General features: G+C 44.7%; 1 protein-coding gene across 1 annotated transcript in view; it reads right to left on the reverse strand.

The window, feature by feature from the left end:
* Positions 1 to 10,554: 10,554 nt before the first annotated feature.
* The window catches only part of Cdrt4 (CMT1A duplicated region transcript 4), a 32,817-nt gene continuing 23,148 nt past the window's right edge, over positions 10,555 to 20,223 (reverse strand). Inside the window, exon 2 of the mRNA XM_052194517.1 lies at positions 10,555 to 10,997. Coding sequence (XP_052050477.1) covers positions 10,555 to 10,997 — 443 coding nt within the window. The remainder of the gene's footprint in view (positions 10,998 to 20,223) is intronic.

The raw sequence follows: 20,223 nt of genomic DNA on the forward strand, positions 1-20,223 counted from the left end.
GTAAACAGAGTCCTCCATATCCACAGGTACTGTGTCCAGAGTCAGCAAACTCGATAGCCAAAATTTTAAAGAATGTTTTAAAAAGTATCGAACACACAGAGCTTTTTATTGTCATTCCTAAACCACACAGAAGAGTAACATTTACAGAATCTTCACATTGTTATATTTATAATCTAGAGGTTATGTAATGTAGATAGAGAACTGGGTAGAGCCATTTGCTCTGCTAAACTGTTAGGAAGCCTCGGCAGTTCTGTTATGCCAGATGGGGCAAGGCAGACAATAGGAAGTACCCCGCTGAATGCTGTCATTGTCTTTTCTGGGCCACAGAACTAGACACAATTTAGGAACAAAGCATCACTGTTACCAGTGCCATTGTGTCTGTGATGGAGGGAATCAGGAAGCTATTGTTAGGAGAAAGTGAGGTTCAGGAGGCTACAACATCTCTAAGAATAACAGAGGCATTGCAGGGTTTAGAATTCACATGGATGTACTGAGATCCTTGTTCAAGGTGGAGCTGGTCTTCAGCACAGAACAGAAATCAAGCTTAGGCTGTGGCCCCTGGAAGCAACCCTGCCTAGCAGCAACTAGCCTTCTGCTGCCCTTCTCCCCAAGCTTTCAAGGTTTGGCCTTTATGCCCCATGCAATGCTATGCCTTGGGAATCTGCAAGAGCCCCAATAGCTATGTCAAAGTAAAGGAAGATAATTTTTTTTCTGGGATGGTACTGTTGGCCAGAGGGACAAGTGGCCATCGAGACAATTTTGTGGAATATGCAAGCATCCCCCAGAGCTTCACAGGAAGTGCTTGGGGACTTCCTGTTGTCCTCAGGATGAAGGCTCCTGATCCTGATAACTGCATATGAAAAGAACATGTGTTGGGCAGTGGTGGTGCACGCCTTTAATCCCAGCATTGGGAGGCAGAGGCAGGTGAATTTCTGAGTTTGAGGCCAGCCTGGTCTACAAAGTGAGTTCCAGGACAGCCAGGGCTATACAGAGAAACCCTGTCTCAAGAAAGAAAGAAAGAAAGAAAGAAAGAAAGAAAGAAAGAAAGAAAGAAAGAAAGAAAGAAAGAAAGAAAGAAAGAAAGAAAGAAAGAAAGAAAGAAAGAAAGAAAGAGAGAGAGAGAAAGAAGAAAGAAAGAAAGAAAGAAAGAAAAGAAGAAAAGAAAAGAAGAAAAGAAAAGAAGAAAAGAAAAGAAAAGAACACACCCTCCTCAAGTTTGTAGTCGTCAGAACCCTCTTTGTAGTGGTCAGATTGTAAGAAAACCAGCTACCTACAAGCAGCATCATTTTATTTTGCAATCAGTCACACACACACACACACACACACACACACACACACACACACGCCCCAATGGAGATCGAAAGTTAATGAAGGAAGAGGAAGGAGGGAAGGAAGCAGGCAAAGAGGAAGTAGATAAGGAGGAAGGGAAAGAAGAAAGGCAAGGGAGGAAGGGACGGAGGAAATGGAGAGAACCACGGCAATAAAGAGCAATGTCAAGATTAAAGTGCACCCCATGCCCTCGCTCCCGAGGTCTGGAAGAGCAGGTGGGCTTCGGAGAGAAGATGTGAAGACCAGAACTGGCACTTCCGCACCAGAGAACTAGGGAAATGGAGGTCGGACTCTGAAGGCTGCTGGAGGCCTGGCACTTGCCCAGCTCTGGAGTGAACACTCAGGAGCCCACGAGGTCTCCTTTGTCAATGCCCAGCCCAGCCGTCCAGGACAGAACACCAGGCCGAGAGTAAGCTCTGGGACAAACCGTGCAAACACTTGGCACTTCCTCTGTGCTGTCGCTAGGATCAGAAAGGGAGATGCTCTCACCGAAAGCCAGCCTGAACTAGGGATCAGCTCCATGGTGCTGCAAAAACAAACATGGAAACCGGGCTGAATATAAACTGAAGACAGCTCTGCAAAGTTTTAAAAACTCACCCAGCCACGAAAATTCAATTTGGCCGCAGCTTCGACATGACCTCATTCTCTTTTATGAGCAGCTGTCCTGACACTAATCCTGCCTCCTCCCATAATCCCCTCTGCATGAGGAAGAGAGGTCATGAGCCCTCCGCAAATACACTCTCACAGTACCCCCTGCTTCTGCAAAGCACTCCTTACGCTGCCCGGACGGTATGCTTGTCCAGTGTCTCTACCACAAAAATAGAATCCCATGTCTGCCATGTCCACCCAAGGCCCTGGCACACTGCCCTGGCACAAGCGAGCACTTGGTGCACATTTGCAGGAGACCTGTCAGCATGCTGCATTAGGGCTGTGAAATTATGTCCCTTCTGATAAAGGACAGAGAAAAAAATAAGCTTGGAATGTCATCATAAAGGCTTGAAAGGCTTTTTAAGGGAATGGACTAACTATATGTTTTATGGCTTTGTGTCCCATGTTCCCTCTGTTTTCCCAGTACCCTAAAAGAAAAAGTACATAAAAGGTGTCCGTTATTATTATTTAAATAATAGTAATAAGACTTGGAGTAGAGGTCACAGCAAGGCAGCCTATTCCCGCTTACAAAAAATGTGTTTACCAACCTCTTGTCAATGAAGAAATCTCTTCTCAGTGCCTTTTGTTTTGAGTCTTAGAGGTGGCCCTTAAAAACTCCTTACTCAATATTTGAGCACCAATTCTGGCTCAGAACACATACCACGCTCCAGGGGATACAGGAGAATGTGGCCAGACTTGTCTAATACCCATGGGGCCACAGGCACAGAGCAAGCTGACCACATGAAGAAGGGTCTCAAGTAATGCCGTTTTACAGTATACCCTGGCTCAGCAATTACAGACCAAACCCAGCAGGATAGTCACTGATACAAATTTGAGGTGATCTGAGTGCAGGCAAAGTACTGAATTCGAAAGTGACCCCACACTCCGTGCTGAACTACTTGGGCTCCAGCCAGGGCTCCCTCACTGCTGTTATCACCTACTTACCAAAGTAAGTGTGTCCCAGGATTCTGAACAGTAAAGTGGATACACACAGGTTCCAGTGTGCAAAAGTATGAACAAAGACTCAGCCACACTCAGGCCATCTTCCCTGCAGCTGCAGCTGGCTCTCGAACCGACTGTTCTCTACAAAAATATCTGCCCACTTGGCCCATGTGCAGAAACAGTGCCAGGAGTCAAGTTCCCAACTTGTCTGAATCTTGTGACATCTCAGGTCCCTCTCTCTACTGAAAAGAATGGGTTGTTCGGGTCACTGAAAGGTTGAATGGAGACAGGAAGTGAATAAGTCAGTAAAAGAACCACCTAGAACTGACAGAGGCAAGGTAGAAGTTTTTATTGCCTCTGGAATATAAAGTTAAGGTCACTCAGCTTGGGTATCCACAGGAAGCAGCTCCACATGGAGAAATCAGCCATACTTAGAGTGAGGTACAAAACATGGGGCAGCATAGAATATGGGGTGATGAAATTCCAAGTGTATTCTGTTATCTTTACGGGAAGCAACATAATTTCATAGTTAATTTGTCTGTCTCTTAGTCCACATTTGCAGTGTGCTGCCAAGCATCTGCAATGTGTGACAAGGGTCAGAGCCCTGTGCAGACACAATACAGGTATTCTATATTGCCTCCTGGCTCTTCCCAAGAACCCAGCCATGCTCCTTAGAGATCTAGTAATGTCACCCTGTGATTTCCAAGAAGTAGGCTGAGGCCCTGGGTCTCAGATAAGAGAGATATGAGCCAGAGCGGGGTAAGAATTACGAAGAGGTTTTTCAACAAACAGAAACCTCAGCTTTGAGCTTCAGTCAGGTCTCTTGTCTCCTTCCCCTCCCCCACAGCCCTTCCGTGGCTTTCTCAGTCTATGTTCTAGGTGTCACAGGTAACTGGAGAGCTCTAAAAAATGTGCCCTTTGCTCTGTACCTACAGATGGAGGAGATTCCTTAAAAGATTCTGGGGGGTTGGGGGGGATGGAGTGTGGGGACTGACTTAAAGCTAGAACCACGTGGTACAGGTGGCCCTACTGGCTTGGGCACAGGTTGAGAATACTTTGTAATCTTTTTACTACAGCTGCTGACACACAGAGAGAGTGGCTGGAGGGCTAGGGTGTTTAAGCCTTGTTCTTTATCTCCACAGATGCATGCTTAGTAACTGATTGGGATTCCAGTGCAGGGAGCTGGTCTCTGTCCTGTGCTGGTCTCTGTCCTATGCTGGCTCCCCTACCATATTTGCTTAGCTACCTTGAAGGAGCCCTGGCAAGACTCAGAAATCCCCTGGCTCGGGAGCTTGTTATGTTCTCTGTATCCTAAAGAAGGAAGGAAGCTATATAACTGTGTGACAGTTAGCCCTCCTGCGTGAGGACACACGGACCACAAAAACAAAGAGGCACACTGAGCATGCTTTGCCCACCTCACTTCACACTTCAGCACGGCTCACAAAGTATCTACACTATCTGCTTAGGCCGGACCTCTATCTCTTGTTCCAGTCAGAGAGCTCGGGCAACACCCAAATGCCTATACCAGAACCTCTTCTCACTGGGGCAGGCCTACTCTCCATTAAGATGTCCCCCCAGGCCACAGCTAAGGAAACTCCAGAATGTAGAACTGCTTGATGTCCAAGGCAAAACCAGACAGCAGCTTGGATATGCTGTGGATTAAACGTCAATTGTCTGGCACCACTCTGGAATTTGCAAATGGTAGATATTATATTGTACACAGGAAGCCAAGGAATCTGTGTAAAATGGCTGAATGAAATGTGTCAGAATGTGGCCTTGGTTACCAGCAACACAGATAGGCTAAGAAAGCATGTGTTCCGATTCCGCACAGACTACAAAAGCAAGATGACCCATTGCAGCAACTCCGCTAAGCAAAACACACCACACAGAGAGGAGATAAATAAGAGGTGGCCATAGACTGGGAGACATCAGAGAAAGCCAGTTCCTTCTTCAGGCTTGCCATTAACTATGCTTACAGTAAAATGAGATACTCCAGGCCTCCCTCGTTTGATTGAACAAGCAGATGAGGTTACGTAGAAATAATCCACATTCCACTTCATGCATGCCCTGACTGCTCCAGATGGATGTCAGGGTCCTGGAAAAGCTCCATGCTTATTTCTGGAAACACTAGAGGTGAACAAAGTTAGTCCCAACAAGTATGCTCTGGGCTTTCCTAGACCTCGAGATTCCAAGGCTACACCTAGGGTAATGGGACCTGTGTGCTGGTAGGCTGTAAAGTCAAAGACATCTCCTCCTCTTTGTCTTGGTACTCCAGGACCTCCAGGGCTTCTAGGACTTTAGTCACAGTATCTTTTGGAGAGATGGACTTATTGGTCCATGTCCCCATAGTCCTTTGGAAAGTCTGAACCAGTTGACATATCAAAGCATTGCACAGTGTAAGTCACAAGGCTAAGGATCATCTTGCAACCAATAACCAACAATTTCTTACATATCCAGCTAGTCCTGTCAAGCAGTCTCTTCCCTGGGACAATTCTTCTTGGAAATATAGCAAGAAATGTTTGAGTCCCTAAATGGCCAGAACCCAAGTTCTCCATTTCAAAAGGATTTGTTTTGTGTTTTGTTTTGTTGTTTTGTTTTGTTTTGTTTTCCTTTCTTTCTTTCTTTTCTTTTTTCTTTCTTTCTTTTTTTTTTTTTTTTTTTTTTTTTTTGGTTTTTTTCAAGACAGGGTTTCTCTGTATAGCCCTGGCTGTCCTGGAACTCACTCTGTAGACCAGGCTGGCCTCAAATTCAGAAATCCACCTGCCTCTGCCTCCCAGAGTGCTTTTTTTCCCTTTCTTAAAGACATTGCATAGGTTCAGGTCCTTTCCATGCAGGTAGAAGGTATGAATGGCATCCCTGGCTCATGCCTATATCATTATACTAGGCTGAGAACTAAATTATTCTAAATCATGCTAGCTGGGATTGATTACTATAGAGTTGATTTTGGTTTTTTGGTTGGTTGGGTTTTTTTCTTCTTTTTCAATTTATCAAATACAAAGAAAACAATACCTGTATATCCCTATCCAAATTGCCACATCACTCTGCCCTTAAAGGCATTGGTAGACATGACTACAGTAACCCAGGATCCCCAGTAACATTAAAGAAGGAGCTTCAATTCACGTATTCCCAGATATACCCTAGCTAGAAATGCCCATAAAGGGGTAAAAGAGGTGGTTGGGTTTTTTGTTGTTGTTTTGTTTTGAACTTGTTCTGTTCATTTTGAGCCAGGACTAAGTAAGTAGCCCATAATTCTTCTGCCTCAGTCTCCAGTCCTGAGTGCTTGAACTACAGGTGTATACCATAGCATCACAGTCTTGAGATAAATACTCTACTTAGAATGTATTGTGTGTCTCTAGGACAGAAACTATGCTTATTGAGATCCACCCAGGAATACCTACGGCTTTGCTGAACTCATTCTGGCCAAGGGCTAAAAGCACAAGAGTGGATTGGGAGCTTCTAATTGACAGAGGTGTTTGGACAGAACTGCATAGGAGGAGCCAGAGAGGGGAAAAAACTACCTCCATGAGTCGATGGAGAGAATGCACTGCAGGGAGAACTTTGGGGAAAAAGTTCTTTCAAATGCCATTTGTAATTATTGGTACATCACACTCTGGTGTACTGGAGGAGGGTACCAACTGCCTTGCAGACACACAGAAAAATGGGTAGGGCCATCATCCATGCTAACAGACAAACAGAAGAATGTGCCTGAAGACAAAGACTGTTGGCTTGGTGACTGAGGAGAATCCATTTGCTTTGGAGCCAATGAAGAACATGGACAGAGCCATTTCTAGCTTGCCATCTAATTGACAGCTAATGTCCAGCCAGGAACTCACCCCTGAATCCTAATCCTTCCCCGCTACTCAAATCAAATCTGTTCCTCCAAAGTACAAGAGAGGGTCAGCAAGATGGTTCCATGGGTGAAGGTGCTTACTGATCCGTTTGACAACCTGAGGTCACTCCCCCAGGACCCACATGAGGGGAAGAGAGGACTGACTTCCCCAAAGTTGTCCTCAAACCTACACATGTATGACATGCATAAGCACTATGGCACACTTATACATGTACACATACAGTAAATAAATATAGTAAAAAATACTTTTTTTAAAAAAGCAGAAAAAAGGAACTCTCCATTGCTTTGCACTGACACCCATTCACCACCACTACCACCACCACTGCCTCTGCCACCATGCACATGCACCATGCACCACTTTGTAAGCCCTTTGCCTTAGTTAGGATTTTGCTGTTGTGAACAGACACCATGACCAAGGCAGCTCTTATAAGGACAACATTTAATTGGGAGTAGCTTACAGGTTCAGAGGTTCAGTCCATCATCATCAAGGCAGGAACAGGGCATCATCCAGGCAGGTATGGCACTGGAGGAGTTGAGAGTTCTATCTCTTGTATTGAAGACAGCTATAGAAGACTGACCTCCAAGAAGCCAGGAGGAAGGTCTCAAAGCCCACCCCCACAATGGCATACTTCCTCCAACAAGGCCACATCTACTACAACAGGTCACCTCCAGATAATGCCACTTCCTGGGCAAGGAATATTCAAACCACCACATTCCACTTCCTGGCCCCCATAGGCATATTTAAACACATGAGTCTCTGGGGGTCATACCTAGCCATAGCATAATAAAAAGTACGTTTAGCCCAACTTCCTGAGTCCCCGTACTCTATAGCAGTCTCTACAATGTTCAAAGTTCAAAGTCTCTTCTGAAATTCATCCAATCACTTAACTGTAATCCCCAAAGCAAGTCAGGAAACCAAACTCTGCATCTCCATGTCTGATGTCAAAGCAGTCTTCAGATCTCCTGTTTCATTTTTGCTAACTGCAACAAACCTCTTTCTCCTGAGCCAGTTCCACTCTCTGATAGCAGCTTTCTTTGGCAGTAATTCCACAGATCTGATGTCTTTAACATCTTAGGGATCTCCAAGTCAACTTCAACTTCACAGCTTCTTATCCCAATGTCTGAGATCCAAAGGGCTGGTGTCACTCCTCCAGCTCTGTCCTCTGTAGAACTCTAGGCTCTGGTTGATTCTGCTCCACTGTTCCTGCTGCTCTTGGTGATCATCCCACGGTACTGGCATTTCCAATACACTGTGGTCTTCTGCTGCAGCTAGGTAATAGCCTCTCATAAGCTCTCTTTGTGGTACCAAACCTCAGCCTCTTTGCATGACCCTTTCAGTCCTGGGCCATCAAACTGCAGCTGAAGCTACACCTTCACCAATGGCCTTCCCTGGCCTCTCACAGTGCCAAGCCTCAGTTACCCTCCATGACCCCTTCATACCTTCAGAACCAGTACCACCTGGGTAATTCTTACACATTACCAAGTCCAACTGCAGCACAAGGCACAACCTTGGTTATCTCTGGAATACAGATTCTTTGTGTACAGTGTACAGTGTTCTCAGAAAACACTTTCCAGATAATTGTACCTCTGTGATACTGTTCTCTTCTTAATCACCACTAATTTCTTAGTTCCATCTAACCAGCATCAATTTTGCCAGTAGTCCCTTCTATTCTTGACTCTAAAGCCAGAACCACAAGTCAAAGCTGTGGGTTTTGCTGCTTGCTGGGGCTGGAACATTCCCCCCAACCCCCTTGTTCTATTGCCAGCTTTCTGTTTTCCAAGTCCTCCACTGCCTAAGCTTGGCTGTCCTGGAACGTGTTCTGTAGGTTGAGCTTGAACTTAAGAGATCTGCATGGCTATCTCTTGAACGCTGAGATCACAGGCATGCACCACCATGCCTGGACTTAAGCTTTTCTCTACTTGGAACTTGCTCTATACCAGGCTGGCCTGGAACTCTGAGATCTGCTTGCCTCTGTCTCCCCGGATTGAAGGTTTTGCGCCACCATGCTTGGACCTTAACTTAGTTGGGTGGGATCTTGCCACAAAGTCACCATTCCCTTATTCTGTTCATCTCCTTGAACACAGGATTCAGCTCCATTTTACTTCTTGGTGCCCTTTTATTACTCAAACCATACATTTTATGTTTTTCCTTTCTTAGTTTGCTCCTATTCATTAAAACGCTCATCATAAGAGTGAACTTTAGTAACCACACAACAGAATTTATACCAGGCTGTTTTAAGACTTCCTTTGCCAAAATGTTAATCTAAATCTCTTCACTTCAGGCAGACTCTTCAGACAATGGCAAAACTCAGCCATAATCATCAAAATCACCATTTTGGTGATTTTCTTCACCAAAAAATCACAAAAACAGTCTCTAGGCCGCATACTAACATTCTTCTCCATTGAAACCTCTTGGGCCAGCAGGCCTACACAGTTCATGTCACCCTCAGCACCAGTGTCTTCTGTAATGTCCCATTAAGCCTCACTGAAAGCATTCCATGGCTTTCCAAATCCAAAGTCCTCAAATCCACATTCTTCCAAAGAAAAACATGGTGAGGCCTATCACAGCAATACCCCACTCCAGGGACCAAACTCTTAGGGTTTTACTGCTGTGAACAGACACCATGACCAAGGCAACTCTTATAAGAACAACATTTAATTGGGGTTGCCTTACAGGTTCAGAGGTTCAGTTTATTATCATTATGGCAGGAGCATGGCAGTGTCCAGGTAGGCATGGTGCTGGAGGAGCTGAGAGTTCTATCTCTCTAGGAAAAGACCAACTTCTGGGAAGTTAGAAGGAAGGTCTCAAAGCCCATCTTAACAGTGACACACCTACTCAAACAAGGCCTCACTTCCTAATAGTGCCACTCCCTGGGCCAAGCATATTCAAATCACCACAACCTCCAAGGGGAAAAAGCCCTCCAATGCCAGATTCAGGTGCCACAGAGAGCATCATACTGGTGGTTACTAAGCTAATGTTCCGTTGGCTTCAAAAATCATCCTCTCCTCTGTGCTACATATGCCTGGGAGATGCTAGGGTTAGGAATTAGCCAACCACATTTCTTCTCATGCCCCCCCAACCCTGTCCATAGAGGGCACTAGTAAGAGTCTGCATGGTTTGAGAGAATGAAGAAACTCACTAGCTGCATCCTGCTGGTTTCTGCTGACTCCATTCTTCCCTCACATCCCTTTCTGTCAGCCAGGGGCAATACCTTCCAGGACCATTTGAATCCAGTTTTTGAGTTTCTAACACTCAACTGAACCAGCCTCATGCATGTGTCTTGGTGGTGCCAGGTGAACAGAGACCCCCTTCTCAGAGTTGAGGATGTGTTCCCTGCAGGGGCTCTTCTTAGAACTGAGTCAATACAAGCTGAGCACACCCAGTCCCCACCTCAGGAAGTCTGAGCTTCATCCCATATCTCCCTTCTGCAAACATCTAACATTCAATACATCCAGGAACAGGACTGGTTTCACAGAGGCTACCCTCTTTAGTTGCCTGGTTAAAGCACCTATTGTGGCTGGTAAAGTCACTGCTGTGGTTTCTGTCTGCTATCTGGATGTGGACAAACATGCCTACAGTTAGGTCTTTACAGCTGTACCACTCCAAACGACTCCAGTGTTGGGGTTGTCTATCCATATACCCCCAGCCCACTTTCAGATAAGGTCTTTGACTGACAACCTCTGTATAAACAAGAACAACTTCAAGTTTCAAGGACATGATGTAATTTGTAGCAAATGGAGAGTAACTGTTGTACATTCTCAGGTGATGGCTACAGGGCTCTTTGCTAAACGCTGGTATGTGTCTCCTTGTTGGCCTGTAGTACGCCAAATGGGAGTTTCTTCATTGCAGGCCTCCTGGAGAAAATGATCTTGTTGTAGTTTGATGTGGGCCCCTCTCTGGCTTCCATTTGGAGTTGTGAAGGTTCTGGGACAAATATGGGGCTGATGTTTATGGTGGAGCCTTCCCACATGGTCTCTGACAGGGCATCTTTCAGCATGAGTTCTGAGGGCTTGGATGACTTCCTCCTCTTCAGTTGCACAGTACTGGGTTTGCTAGGTCTTATTGGTTTGCGGTTCTTCTCAGCAGCATAAATGCACTCCAGATCCCGGGCCCAGCTTCTCTCAGTGAGTCGGGCTACTGCAGGGGAGACGTAGGTGACATAGGCTGGCCAGGGGCTGTGTTTTTCAAGCAGTGTCAGAGGGAGTCCGATGTTTTCCGTGAGTCTTGCTGGAAGAGAAACGCAGTGGTTTAGAAGTGTTTGCATGCTCCGTAATCCACGTCATCAAAGAATGCCAGGGGGCTGGGACTACAGATTGAAGTCTTCCCCCAGTATCCAGTGGGAGTAAAGTCCAAGGATAATAAACAGAATGATATACAGACTATATCAATTAAAGAGCAGCAGAATACAGAGAGAGAGAGAGAGAGAGAGAGAGAGAGAGATTTGGAATTGAGCAGGCTCACTTTCAAATGCTTTTATCCAATTGTTGGCTTAAGGCCCAAATTCTTATCATCCTCAACAAACTGCTTAGAAAGCTGTTGAAGAACTGTAACACAGTGATCCTTGAGTATTCCCAGGAGGTTCATTCCAGGGGCTTCTACAGTCACCAAACTCTATGCATGCTTAAACTCTTTATTGAAAGGTATACTGGACATGGAGGCTCATAGCTGTAATATATAATAACTCAGGAGACTGAGGCAGGTGGATTACAAGTTTGAGGACAACCTGAGCTACATGGACTGTTTTTAATTGTTTTTTTAAGTAGCAAAAACAAGATGCAGTATTTCTATAGAAACTAAGTACATCCTCCTTTGTGCTTCAAAATCACCTCTACATAACAAAAATCTAACGCAACCAACACTGTATGTTTGGTTATTATACTGTGCTGTGTAAAAGGCAGTGGCAACTATTTAAGTGTTTTAGATGTACCATTGATTGTGTTCAAGAATTTGTAAGTACCTGCATTCATACTGTTAAGGATATGTTACGGCTTGGAGAAATATAGCTTAGAGGACTAGAGCTCACCCGGGATGCATGAGGCCCATGTTTGAGACCCAGCACTGCTAAAAGGAGAAATGTTAGCTGCGTATGGCGGCTTAAACATATAACTTAGTCAAGGCGGGAAAATCAGAAGTTGGAGGCTGCCCTGAGCTATATGAGACATTGCCAAAACAAAACAAACAAGATAAACAAAAACAAAAAACAAACCAGAAACATTAGCAAAGTAGGTTTAGGATTTGGAGCATGGCCCGACTATACCCAAAAGAGGATGAATCTTGAACAAGTGTCTCACCCTTTCTGAATTCCAGTTGCCTCAGTTAGAGGCATTGCCTTATCAGAATGAGCCAATTTTCCAAAAGCTTCCTTGAAGATTAGCAATATATTTGTTCCAAAACCTTAGCGATTTGTGACAGGCAGTAATTGTTACCTTCCAGCTATGTCTCTAGATGTATACCATGTCTCAAGTCTTTATTTCATCTTATGATGTAGGCATTCTCTATTCAACAGACAGAATTGCAGCTGGTAAACTTGTACAGCATACTAACGGTGGGTCTGAACTCAACACATTCCTTCCTGTGGCTGTTTCTCAGTTCTGACATCTGAGGCCACAGTGGATGCTTGGTGAGAATTCTACCTGCCTGTTTGCTTGGCCCTTTGCAGGTATCAAGTTAGGGGCGTGGCAGACCCTTCTCTCATCTTGCTGGTAGTCTGTGTACCAGAAATGCCAAGCACCTCCTCTGTATCTAGCACTGCCCATTTTCCCTGGTAGTGAAGCCTTTCCCTGGTTTTATAGTCTTAGGTCATTTCAGTGGGAGTTTATGAGGCAGAAGAATTAAACAAATTCGTCTTGCCATCTCTAACCTGAGTTCAAACAAACATGGTAACTGGTGGTCAGGAGAGGTAGCTCCTAAGCCCTTGAGTTACTTTCCATGATTCCAGTCACCTGAAAAGATACAGGAAAACAGCCCAGAAATAAATAATTCATTAGTTTTTATCATATCATGCTATATTATTAGTTATTGTTGCTAATTTCAGTGAGCTTAACGTTAAACCAAACTTCGTCATGGAGACTCACGCACAGGAGAAAGCATAGGCAATATGGCGTTTAGTGCTAGCTGCTGTTGCAAGCATTCATGGGTGTCTTTGGACACATGCCCTGGGGAACGGGAACTATTGTAGACAGCTGTGTTGCCTTGGGGGCACTGAGAAGCTGGAGCTTGTCTGGGGATGGATCTGTCAATAAAGAATGTGCTGAAGAAGAGTTCCAAATCCCTGCAAGGGTCATGTATTCCACTGCCTGAAGAAGACACGTGACATCACCACTCATTAAGAAAGGTTTGTGGAATTACAAAGTTTCTGTAAGGCAAAGGACACCATCAAGAGGACAAATCGGCAACCAACAAATTGGGAAAAGATCTTCACCAATCCTACATCAGATAGAGGGCTAATAACCAATATATATAAAGAACTCAAGAAGTTAGACTCCAGAAAACCAAACAACCCTATTTAAAAAATGGGGTACAGAGTTAAACAAAGAATTCTCACCTGAAGAACTTCGGATGGCAGAGAAACACCTTAAAAAATGCTCAACTTCATTAGTCATTAGGGAAATGCAAATCAAAACAACCCTGAGATTTCACCTTACACCAGTCAGAATGGCTAAGATTAAAAATTCAGGAAACAGCAGGTGTTGGAGAGGGTGCGGAGAAAGAGGAACACTCCTCCACTGCTGGTGGGGTTGCAAATTGGTACAACCACTCTAGAAAGCAGTCTGGCAGTTCCTCCAAAAACTGGGCACCTCACTTCCAGAAGATCCTGCTATACCACTCCTGGGCATATACCCAGAGGATTCCCCACCATGTAATAAGGATACATGCTCTACTCTGTTCATAGCAGCTGTATTTATAATTGCCAGATGCTGGAAAGAACCCAGGTATCCCTCAACAGAAGAGTGGATGCAAAAAATGTGGTATAGCTACACAATGGAGTACTATTCAGCCATTAGAAACAATGAATTCATGAAATTCTTAGGCAAATGGATGGAGCTAGAGAACATCATACTAAGTGAGGTAACCCAGACTCAAAAGGTGAATCATGGTATGCACTCACTAATAAGTGGATATTAACCTAGAAAACTGGAATACCCAAAACATAATCCACACATCAAATGAGGTACAAGAAGAAAGGAAGAATGGCCCCTTCCTTTCTGGAAAGTTCAGTGAAGCAGTATTCGGCAAAACCAGAACAGGGAAGTGGGAAGGGGTAGGTGGGAGGACAGGGGGAGAGAAGGGGGCTTACCGGACTTTCGGGGAGTGGGGGGCTAGAAAAGGGGAAATCATTTGAAATGTAAATAAAAAATATATCGAATAAAAAAAAGAAAAGAAAAAAAGCAGGATTTAGGAATAACCTTTTTTTTTTTTTTTTTTTTTTTTTTTTTTTTTGCTTCCAGGGTACTTGTCAGGGACCTAAAAAAAAAAAAAGAAAGAAAAGGAAAGAAAGAAAGAAAGAAAGAAAGAAAGAAAGAAAGAAAGAAAGAAAGAAAGAAAGAAAGAAAGAAAGACTTGTGGATGCTCCAAGTACAGACTTGGATGTTAGCTCTCCCTGACTTCCCCCCCCTTGTATCCTCAAGGGAAATGCCATGATCTTGCAGGGTAGACATTCACGTGCCCATGGCCCGAAGCACAGCGAGCAGTATCCATGGAGTCTGCTAAACATGTGTTTTCCATCAGCTCAAGAACAGGCCCACTACATGCTGGCTCACAATCATCTGTAATGGGATCTGATGCCCTTTTCTGGTGTGTCTGAAGACAGCTAGTTACAGTATACTCATATACATATAAAATAAATAAATCTGAAAGAAAGAAGAAAGAAAGAAAGAAAGAAAGAAAAAGAAAGAAAGAAAGAAAGAAAGAAAGAAAGGAAGGAAGGAAGGAAGGAAGGAAGGAAGGAAGGAAGGAAGGAAGGAAGGAAGGAAGGAAGGAAGGAAGGAAGGAAGGAAGAAACAAAGAAACAAAGAAAGAAACAAAGAAACAAAGAAACAAAGAAAGAGAAAGAAAATGGGAACTCCAGGGCCTTCTCCAGCTGATCTGACCAGTGATCAGTAGCCACCCTGGGGATCCTAAGTCCTGTGGTTTGTCCCTCACAAGAGAACTGGGTGAGTCCTAATGCCTTGCTAGTGTGGCCTTGCTCCAGCTCCTTAGGGTACCATGGGTGGTTTTTCAGAGTCCTGCTTTCAAATCCCCTGGCTTTACAGTCTGAGTCCTGGGCAGACGCTGGAGGATCCAGGCATAGTCTGGTTCCTTTAAGTATGGCAAGGTCCCACTCTCTGACTTGTGCTTCTCAGCCTGCATCTGGGGACAGAAGTGGCAGAGATGGCCAGACCACTACCAGATTTATCTAGAGGGGCCCCAAGGACAGGCTGAAATCAGAAAACCGTAATGCTCCATGCACTCATGAACATGGAATATCTGGTGGGAACCCCGGCCAATGGTTTGCAGCCTCATAGACCTATCTAACTGGAGAATAGCAAGAACTTTACAAGGCTAAGCCATCACTTCTCCACCCCACAAATGTATTAATTATTACTGTTTTTCCATCTCTATGGCCTTTAAGTATTTAAAAGAGTTATGGAACATTTCAGCCCTCACCTGCCAAAGCCCATGAAAGCATGTTGCAGATGATTTCAGTAAGTTCTTAGGAGATGTTAGTGGGAACCACACTCAAAACTCTTGGCCTAGGATCAGCACTGACCAACTTTAATAAGCCCTAGAATCACCTGCAGAGACTGGCTGTGCCTGGCTCCCAGATGCTCCAACTCAGTAGGCCTGTTTGGAGAATCTGAGAATTTGTTTCCACAAATAACTCTAAAGGATGATGATGCTCTTGATGCATGGACCACACTGAGTACCACCACATCCTCAGCGTAAGAAGTGGTCCCAAGTCTGTCAGCTGCAACAGAAGTGAGCTGTGGTTTGCTAACTTATGTGAACCATCCACCTCTAATGTAGGTACCACCACAGGTGCATACCTTCTGTTCTCCCAATCAAGGAACTGTCATGGAATTTGAATATATCATTAACAGAAACTTTAAAATATGATGGCTTTATTCTAAGTGTAACACTTTGGTCAAAATTCCTACAAATGATAGCACCCTGGAGATTTGCTCATATTAGAAAGAAAAAGACTATGGTAGTTTGAATGAAGATGGACCCATAGACTCATACAGACTGACACTAATATATAGATGCAGCCTTGTTGGAGGAATTGCATCACAGGGGAGAGCATGTCTTTGAGGTCTCAGAAACTCAAGCAAGGCCTAGTGTCTCATTGTCTTTCTGCTGCCTGCAGATTCAGATTGTAGGCCTCTTGGCTACCTCCAGCACCATGTCTGCCTGCATGCCACCAAGATTTCCTGCTCTAATGATAATGCACTAAACCTCTGAACTATAAACCAGCCATGATCAAATGGTTCCTTCTATAAGAGTTTCCATGGTCACGATGTCTCTCCACAGCAATAGAAACCCTGAGACAAAATCAAAATCCAATTTTTGTCAAACCTTTGTGATTCAGGTCTTACAGGATTCTCCACTGAGTCTCAATGGCAATACTCTACAACAAGGCATTTTAAACATAACAGAGTTTTTCGAGGCTACAAAACAAATCATTCTCAAATTGTCTTCTAACCTAGAAAGAGATACTTAGGCTTATTTTAAAGTAAAATTTACAGCTTCTTATTTCTTTCTTCTAAGACTAGCCATAGGTTCTCAAATTTTAAGGCCATCCATTCTAAGTGCCCTCAAACAGAGGGCATCCAAGTGGCCAACCAGATCTTGCCTGTCTACCTTCAGTGAAACTTACCATGCATGTCTGTAGAACTGTTAGAATTTGTACCCCCTCCCATATAGTACCAGACAGTGGAAACACACACACACACTTGGAGTTGATATTTAGGGGATTGAGAACCCTCTTTCATCCTTGCTTCTAAATTCCTGGTTAACAAATCTGAAGCCTCTAGGGAACCTGGTTCATAGGGTACCCTGTTCAAATGATTAAGAGAGTCTCAAAATGCACGGGAAGGACTCGTCTGTTGAAAACAACAAGAGATAAATAGTTGACATAAGTTGGAAGACAAGCTGTGACCTTCCATAATTTCCCTCAAGTCCAGAACAAAGATTCTTTTTTTTTTTTGTCTTCCCATAAATAAAATGCAAAACTGTCTGCAGTCTCCAGATAGAAACAGCATTAGGGGAGGGGCAGGAGGCCACGATGAAGTAGCTTTCTTGCTTCTCCCACAGACACCAAGATCCATGTGCAGTTCTCCTCAGTCCCCATTCAGCTTTCCATTTTTAGAATGTAGTCTGAGATGCTGAGCTCAGATTCAAAGGAGTGACACTGACCTGGATTGTGGCATGTCCATGGTGGTGGGGATTGTGATCCTTAAATTAAAGCCTCAGTTGTTATTTAGGAAATGAAAACAGCAGAGAAGTGTGAAAAGTGTCTTAGGATTTCTATTGCCTGGAAGGAGAGGCAGAGCAGGCTTTGGAATTAAAGCTTCCCTGAAGGGCAAAGTCCTTGAGGAAGGTGGGTAAAGGGAGGCTGGATTTGATTAGTGCTCTGTTGTGTCTTTATATTGACGTGTCCCATTGAGTCCCATTATTATACACAAATAACATAGTGCATGGATTACATATTATCAGAAACATCTTGAGAGTGTTAGCTTTAATTGTAAACATGGAACAGCCTAGACTCATCTGAGAGGAAAACTCAACTGAGGAATTACCTAGATCCAACTGGCCTGGGAAAAGTGTGGGGTGGGTGTTGTCTTAACTGGTATAGGGGGTCCCAGCCTGCTGAGAGCAGTGTCATCACTGGGAAGGTGGTCCTGGGCTGTGTAAGAAAGTTAGGTGAGCATGAGCGTATGGATGAGCCAGCAGCATCTTTCATGGTTCCTGCTTCCCCCCCACACCCCCACCCCCTACCCCCCCCACCCCCCCCACACACCCCCACCCCCGTGTAAACAGTGACCTGGACATGTGAGCTAAATACATACTTTTGCTTTTGGTCAGAGTATTTTCATCACAGCAACAGTGAGGAGGTGAACACTGGGTGATTCTAATATGCAGTGCAGGTTCAGTCTGTGTGCCTATGAATCTACGCCCCCAAATGCTGAGGATTTGTAAGGCGATACTAACTACTCAGAGACAAGAAACAGGACCAGGAGATTGAAACACCAGCTTTCTTTTGGTATTTGCTTGTTATATGCTGTTTCTTGGCGTTCTTTCAAACACTAATAGGGCCATGGGGCCCTTCCAGAACCATGTGACAATAGTGGGTGGACTTAGATCAAAGGCAGAAGCCAGCCAGTGGCTTATAGTGCTGCAATGAGGGACAGGCAGTGCAGATGGGATTCTCCTAAACTGATTACCTCACTCTCTGTCTGCCACAAGCTGTGCCCTTATCTCAGGAAGCCATCTTACAAAAGGATTTTGTGGTTCCAGGCAGGATTAATGGATTAGTACATTGTACAAGTCAACTCCACTCAGGCTTTTTGCCTGACACTGTAAGATAGTGCATACTCACCAGTGAAGTCCTAGCTCCATTTGAAGTTACCTAAATTGTCTCCCATAGGATACAAGCATCTCTCAAGATGCTAATAGGCACTGTTTAAGAAGAAATGGGGCAGGGAACCCAGAGCAAGGGCCACATGTACAGCTATGGTTGTATTTGATCTGTGCACTGATCAAATAAGTTACTTAGCCTGAAAGTCACCATTTATAGGATCTATTTTAGACATGATCACGGGTATATTAATATTGCCCACCCAGTTTGTTTAAATACCTCAGTAAACACTTTCCCAGCAGTATTCCTCAGGGCTGAGTATAGGTTGACTTGCTTTGTAGCCTTTCAAGAAATAGAATGAACACATAGAATAATCTCTTTTAGCATGTGGATCGATCATTCATTCATTCGTTAGGCTGGGAATCTCAGGCAACTAGGAATCAATGAAACATTTATGCATAATTTTAAAGAAGGTCCTTCCCCAGCCTTTGGGACTACAGGCCTCAGAGAAAAGCACAGAAGGGTAGAGATGCTCAAAGCAAAGCCAGCTCTGTCATTACTGGCCCTTTCTGAAATCAGAAGCCCACAGAGCTATGCAAATGAGCATAGCCAACATGAAGGCCACCTCTCTCTCTCTCTCTCTCTCTCCTCTCTCTCTCTCTCCCTCCCTCCCTCCCTCCCTCCCTCCCTTTTCCTCCCCCCCACCGCCCCACCCCCGTTGTCTGCACACTTGTCTGGTTGGGCTCACTTTCACCCTCTGCGTTTTATCTTCCTATCCATCTCCTCCCCTGCCCTGGATCCTTTTCCACTGTCTGGCCACTCCCCAATTTACTTTTGGCAGAGAGTGAATCTGCCATTAAGAGCAGAAGTGTCTTGGAAAAGCTGATCTCTGAAGTACCAGAGTGGGAATCAACTCTGTGTAATGCATGCATTCCGGAGCTGATCTTCAGGTAAAGTGACCTTCCAGGAGCCCGACATTCTCCCTTGAACAAAGCAAGGGTCTTCAGAGTCCCTGCAGTTCACACCTGGCACTAAGTGCACACCACACCAGCCTCTGCCACATCGCCACTCCCTCTGCTTTCCCACCTGCCCCTTTCACGAGCACCTCTTATGAACCCCAGTGGGTTCTGGAGACAGGGTATACCGGAGAGTTACTAGATATGCTGAGGCGCACTGGCTACTCTAAAACTGTGAAGACAGAATGGGAAGGGGCAAGTTGATCTTTCAGGAAAGAAGAACACTATCTGTTCCTCTCCCTGTATGACAGTGCATGAGCCACCTTCGCTCCCTCACCACTGCCTCTCAAGAAGAGATGTAAGTCCTTTACTGCGCTCTCTTATGAATCAACTTCCAAATGGTGGGCCACTTTAACAGTGATAAGTTCTGACACAGAACAGGCCTCTTTGAGGGACGCCAACAATCACTACTTCGAGTGGGGTGTTACCTTCAGAGTCTAATCAGAGCTGCCATTTTCTAACACCAGCCTGCCGTAACTGGATTCCACCTATTGGGCGTGGGAGGAGCCATGTGGCTTTGTGGTACACATGTTCTCTAACTATTCATGCCGTAATTTTAAGGTGCTTTGTTCTCCAAGAATGAAAACAGTCTGTATTTGTAAACATACAGCATGATTTCCTCCCTGAGTTTACAAAGCACTTCAAAAACCACACTTCTGAACAGCGTCCTACGTTGGCTCAAAGCCCAGTGCATTTGCCGCATTTACCTCTTGCTCTGATGTCCGCCCTTCTCGGTGTACAGGATCTGCAAAGCAGGTTTCCCATACTTGAAAGAGACCAAATAAGGCTAATATACGCCATCCAAAGCAGAAAGGAAAGCCAAGAAAGCCGTCTGCATAGGTCTAAACAAAGTCCATCAGCCAGCCTGCACCAGATAAGA

This window comes from Apodemus sylvaticus, chromosome 10 (genome assembly GCF_947179515.1).
Source record: "Apodemus sylvaticus chromosome 10, mApoSyl1.1, whole genome shotgun sequence".
Classification (NCBI taxonomy): Eukaryota; Metazoa; Chordata; class Mammalia; order Rodentia; family Muridae; genus Apodemus; species Apodemus sylvaticus.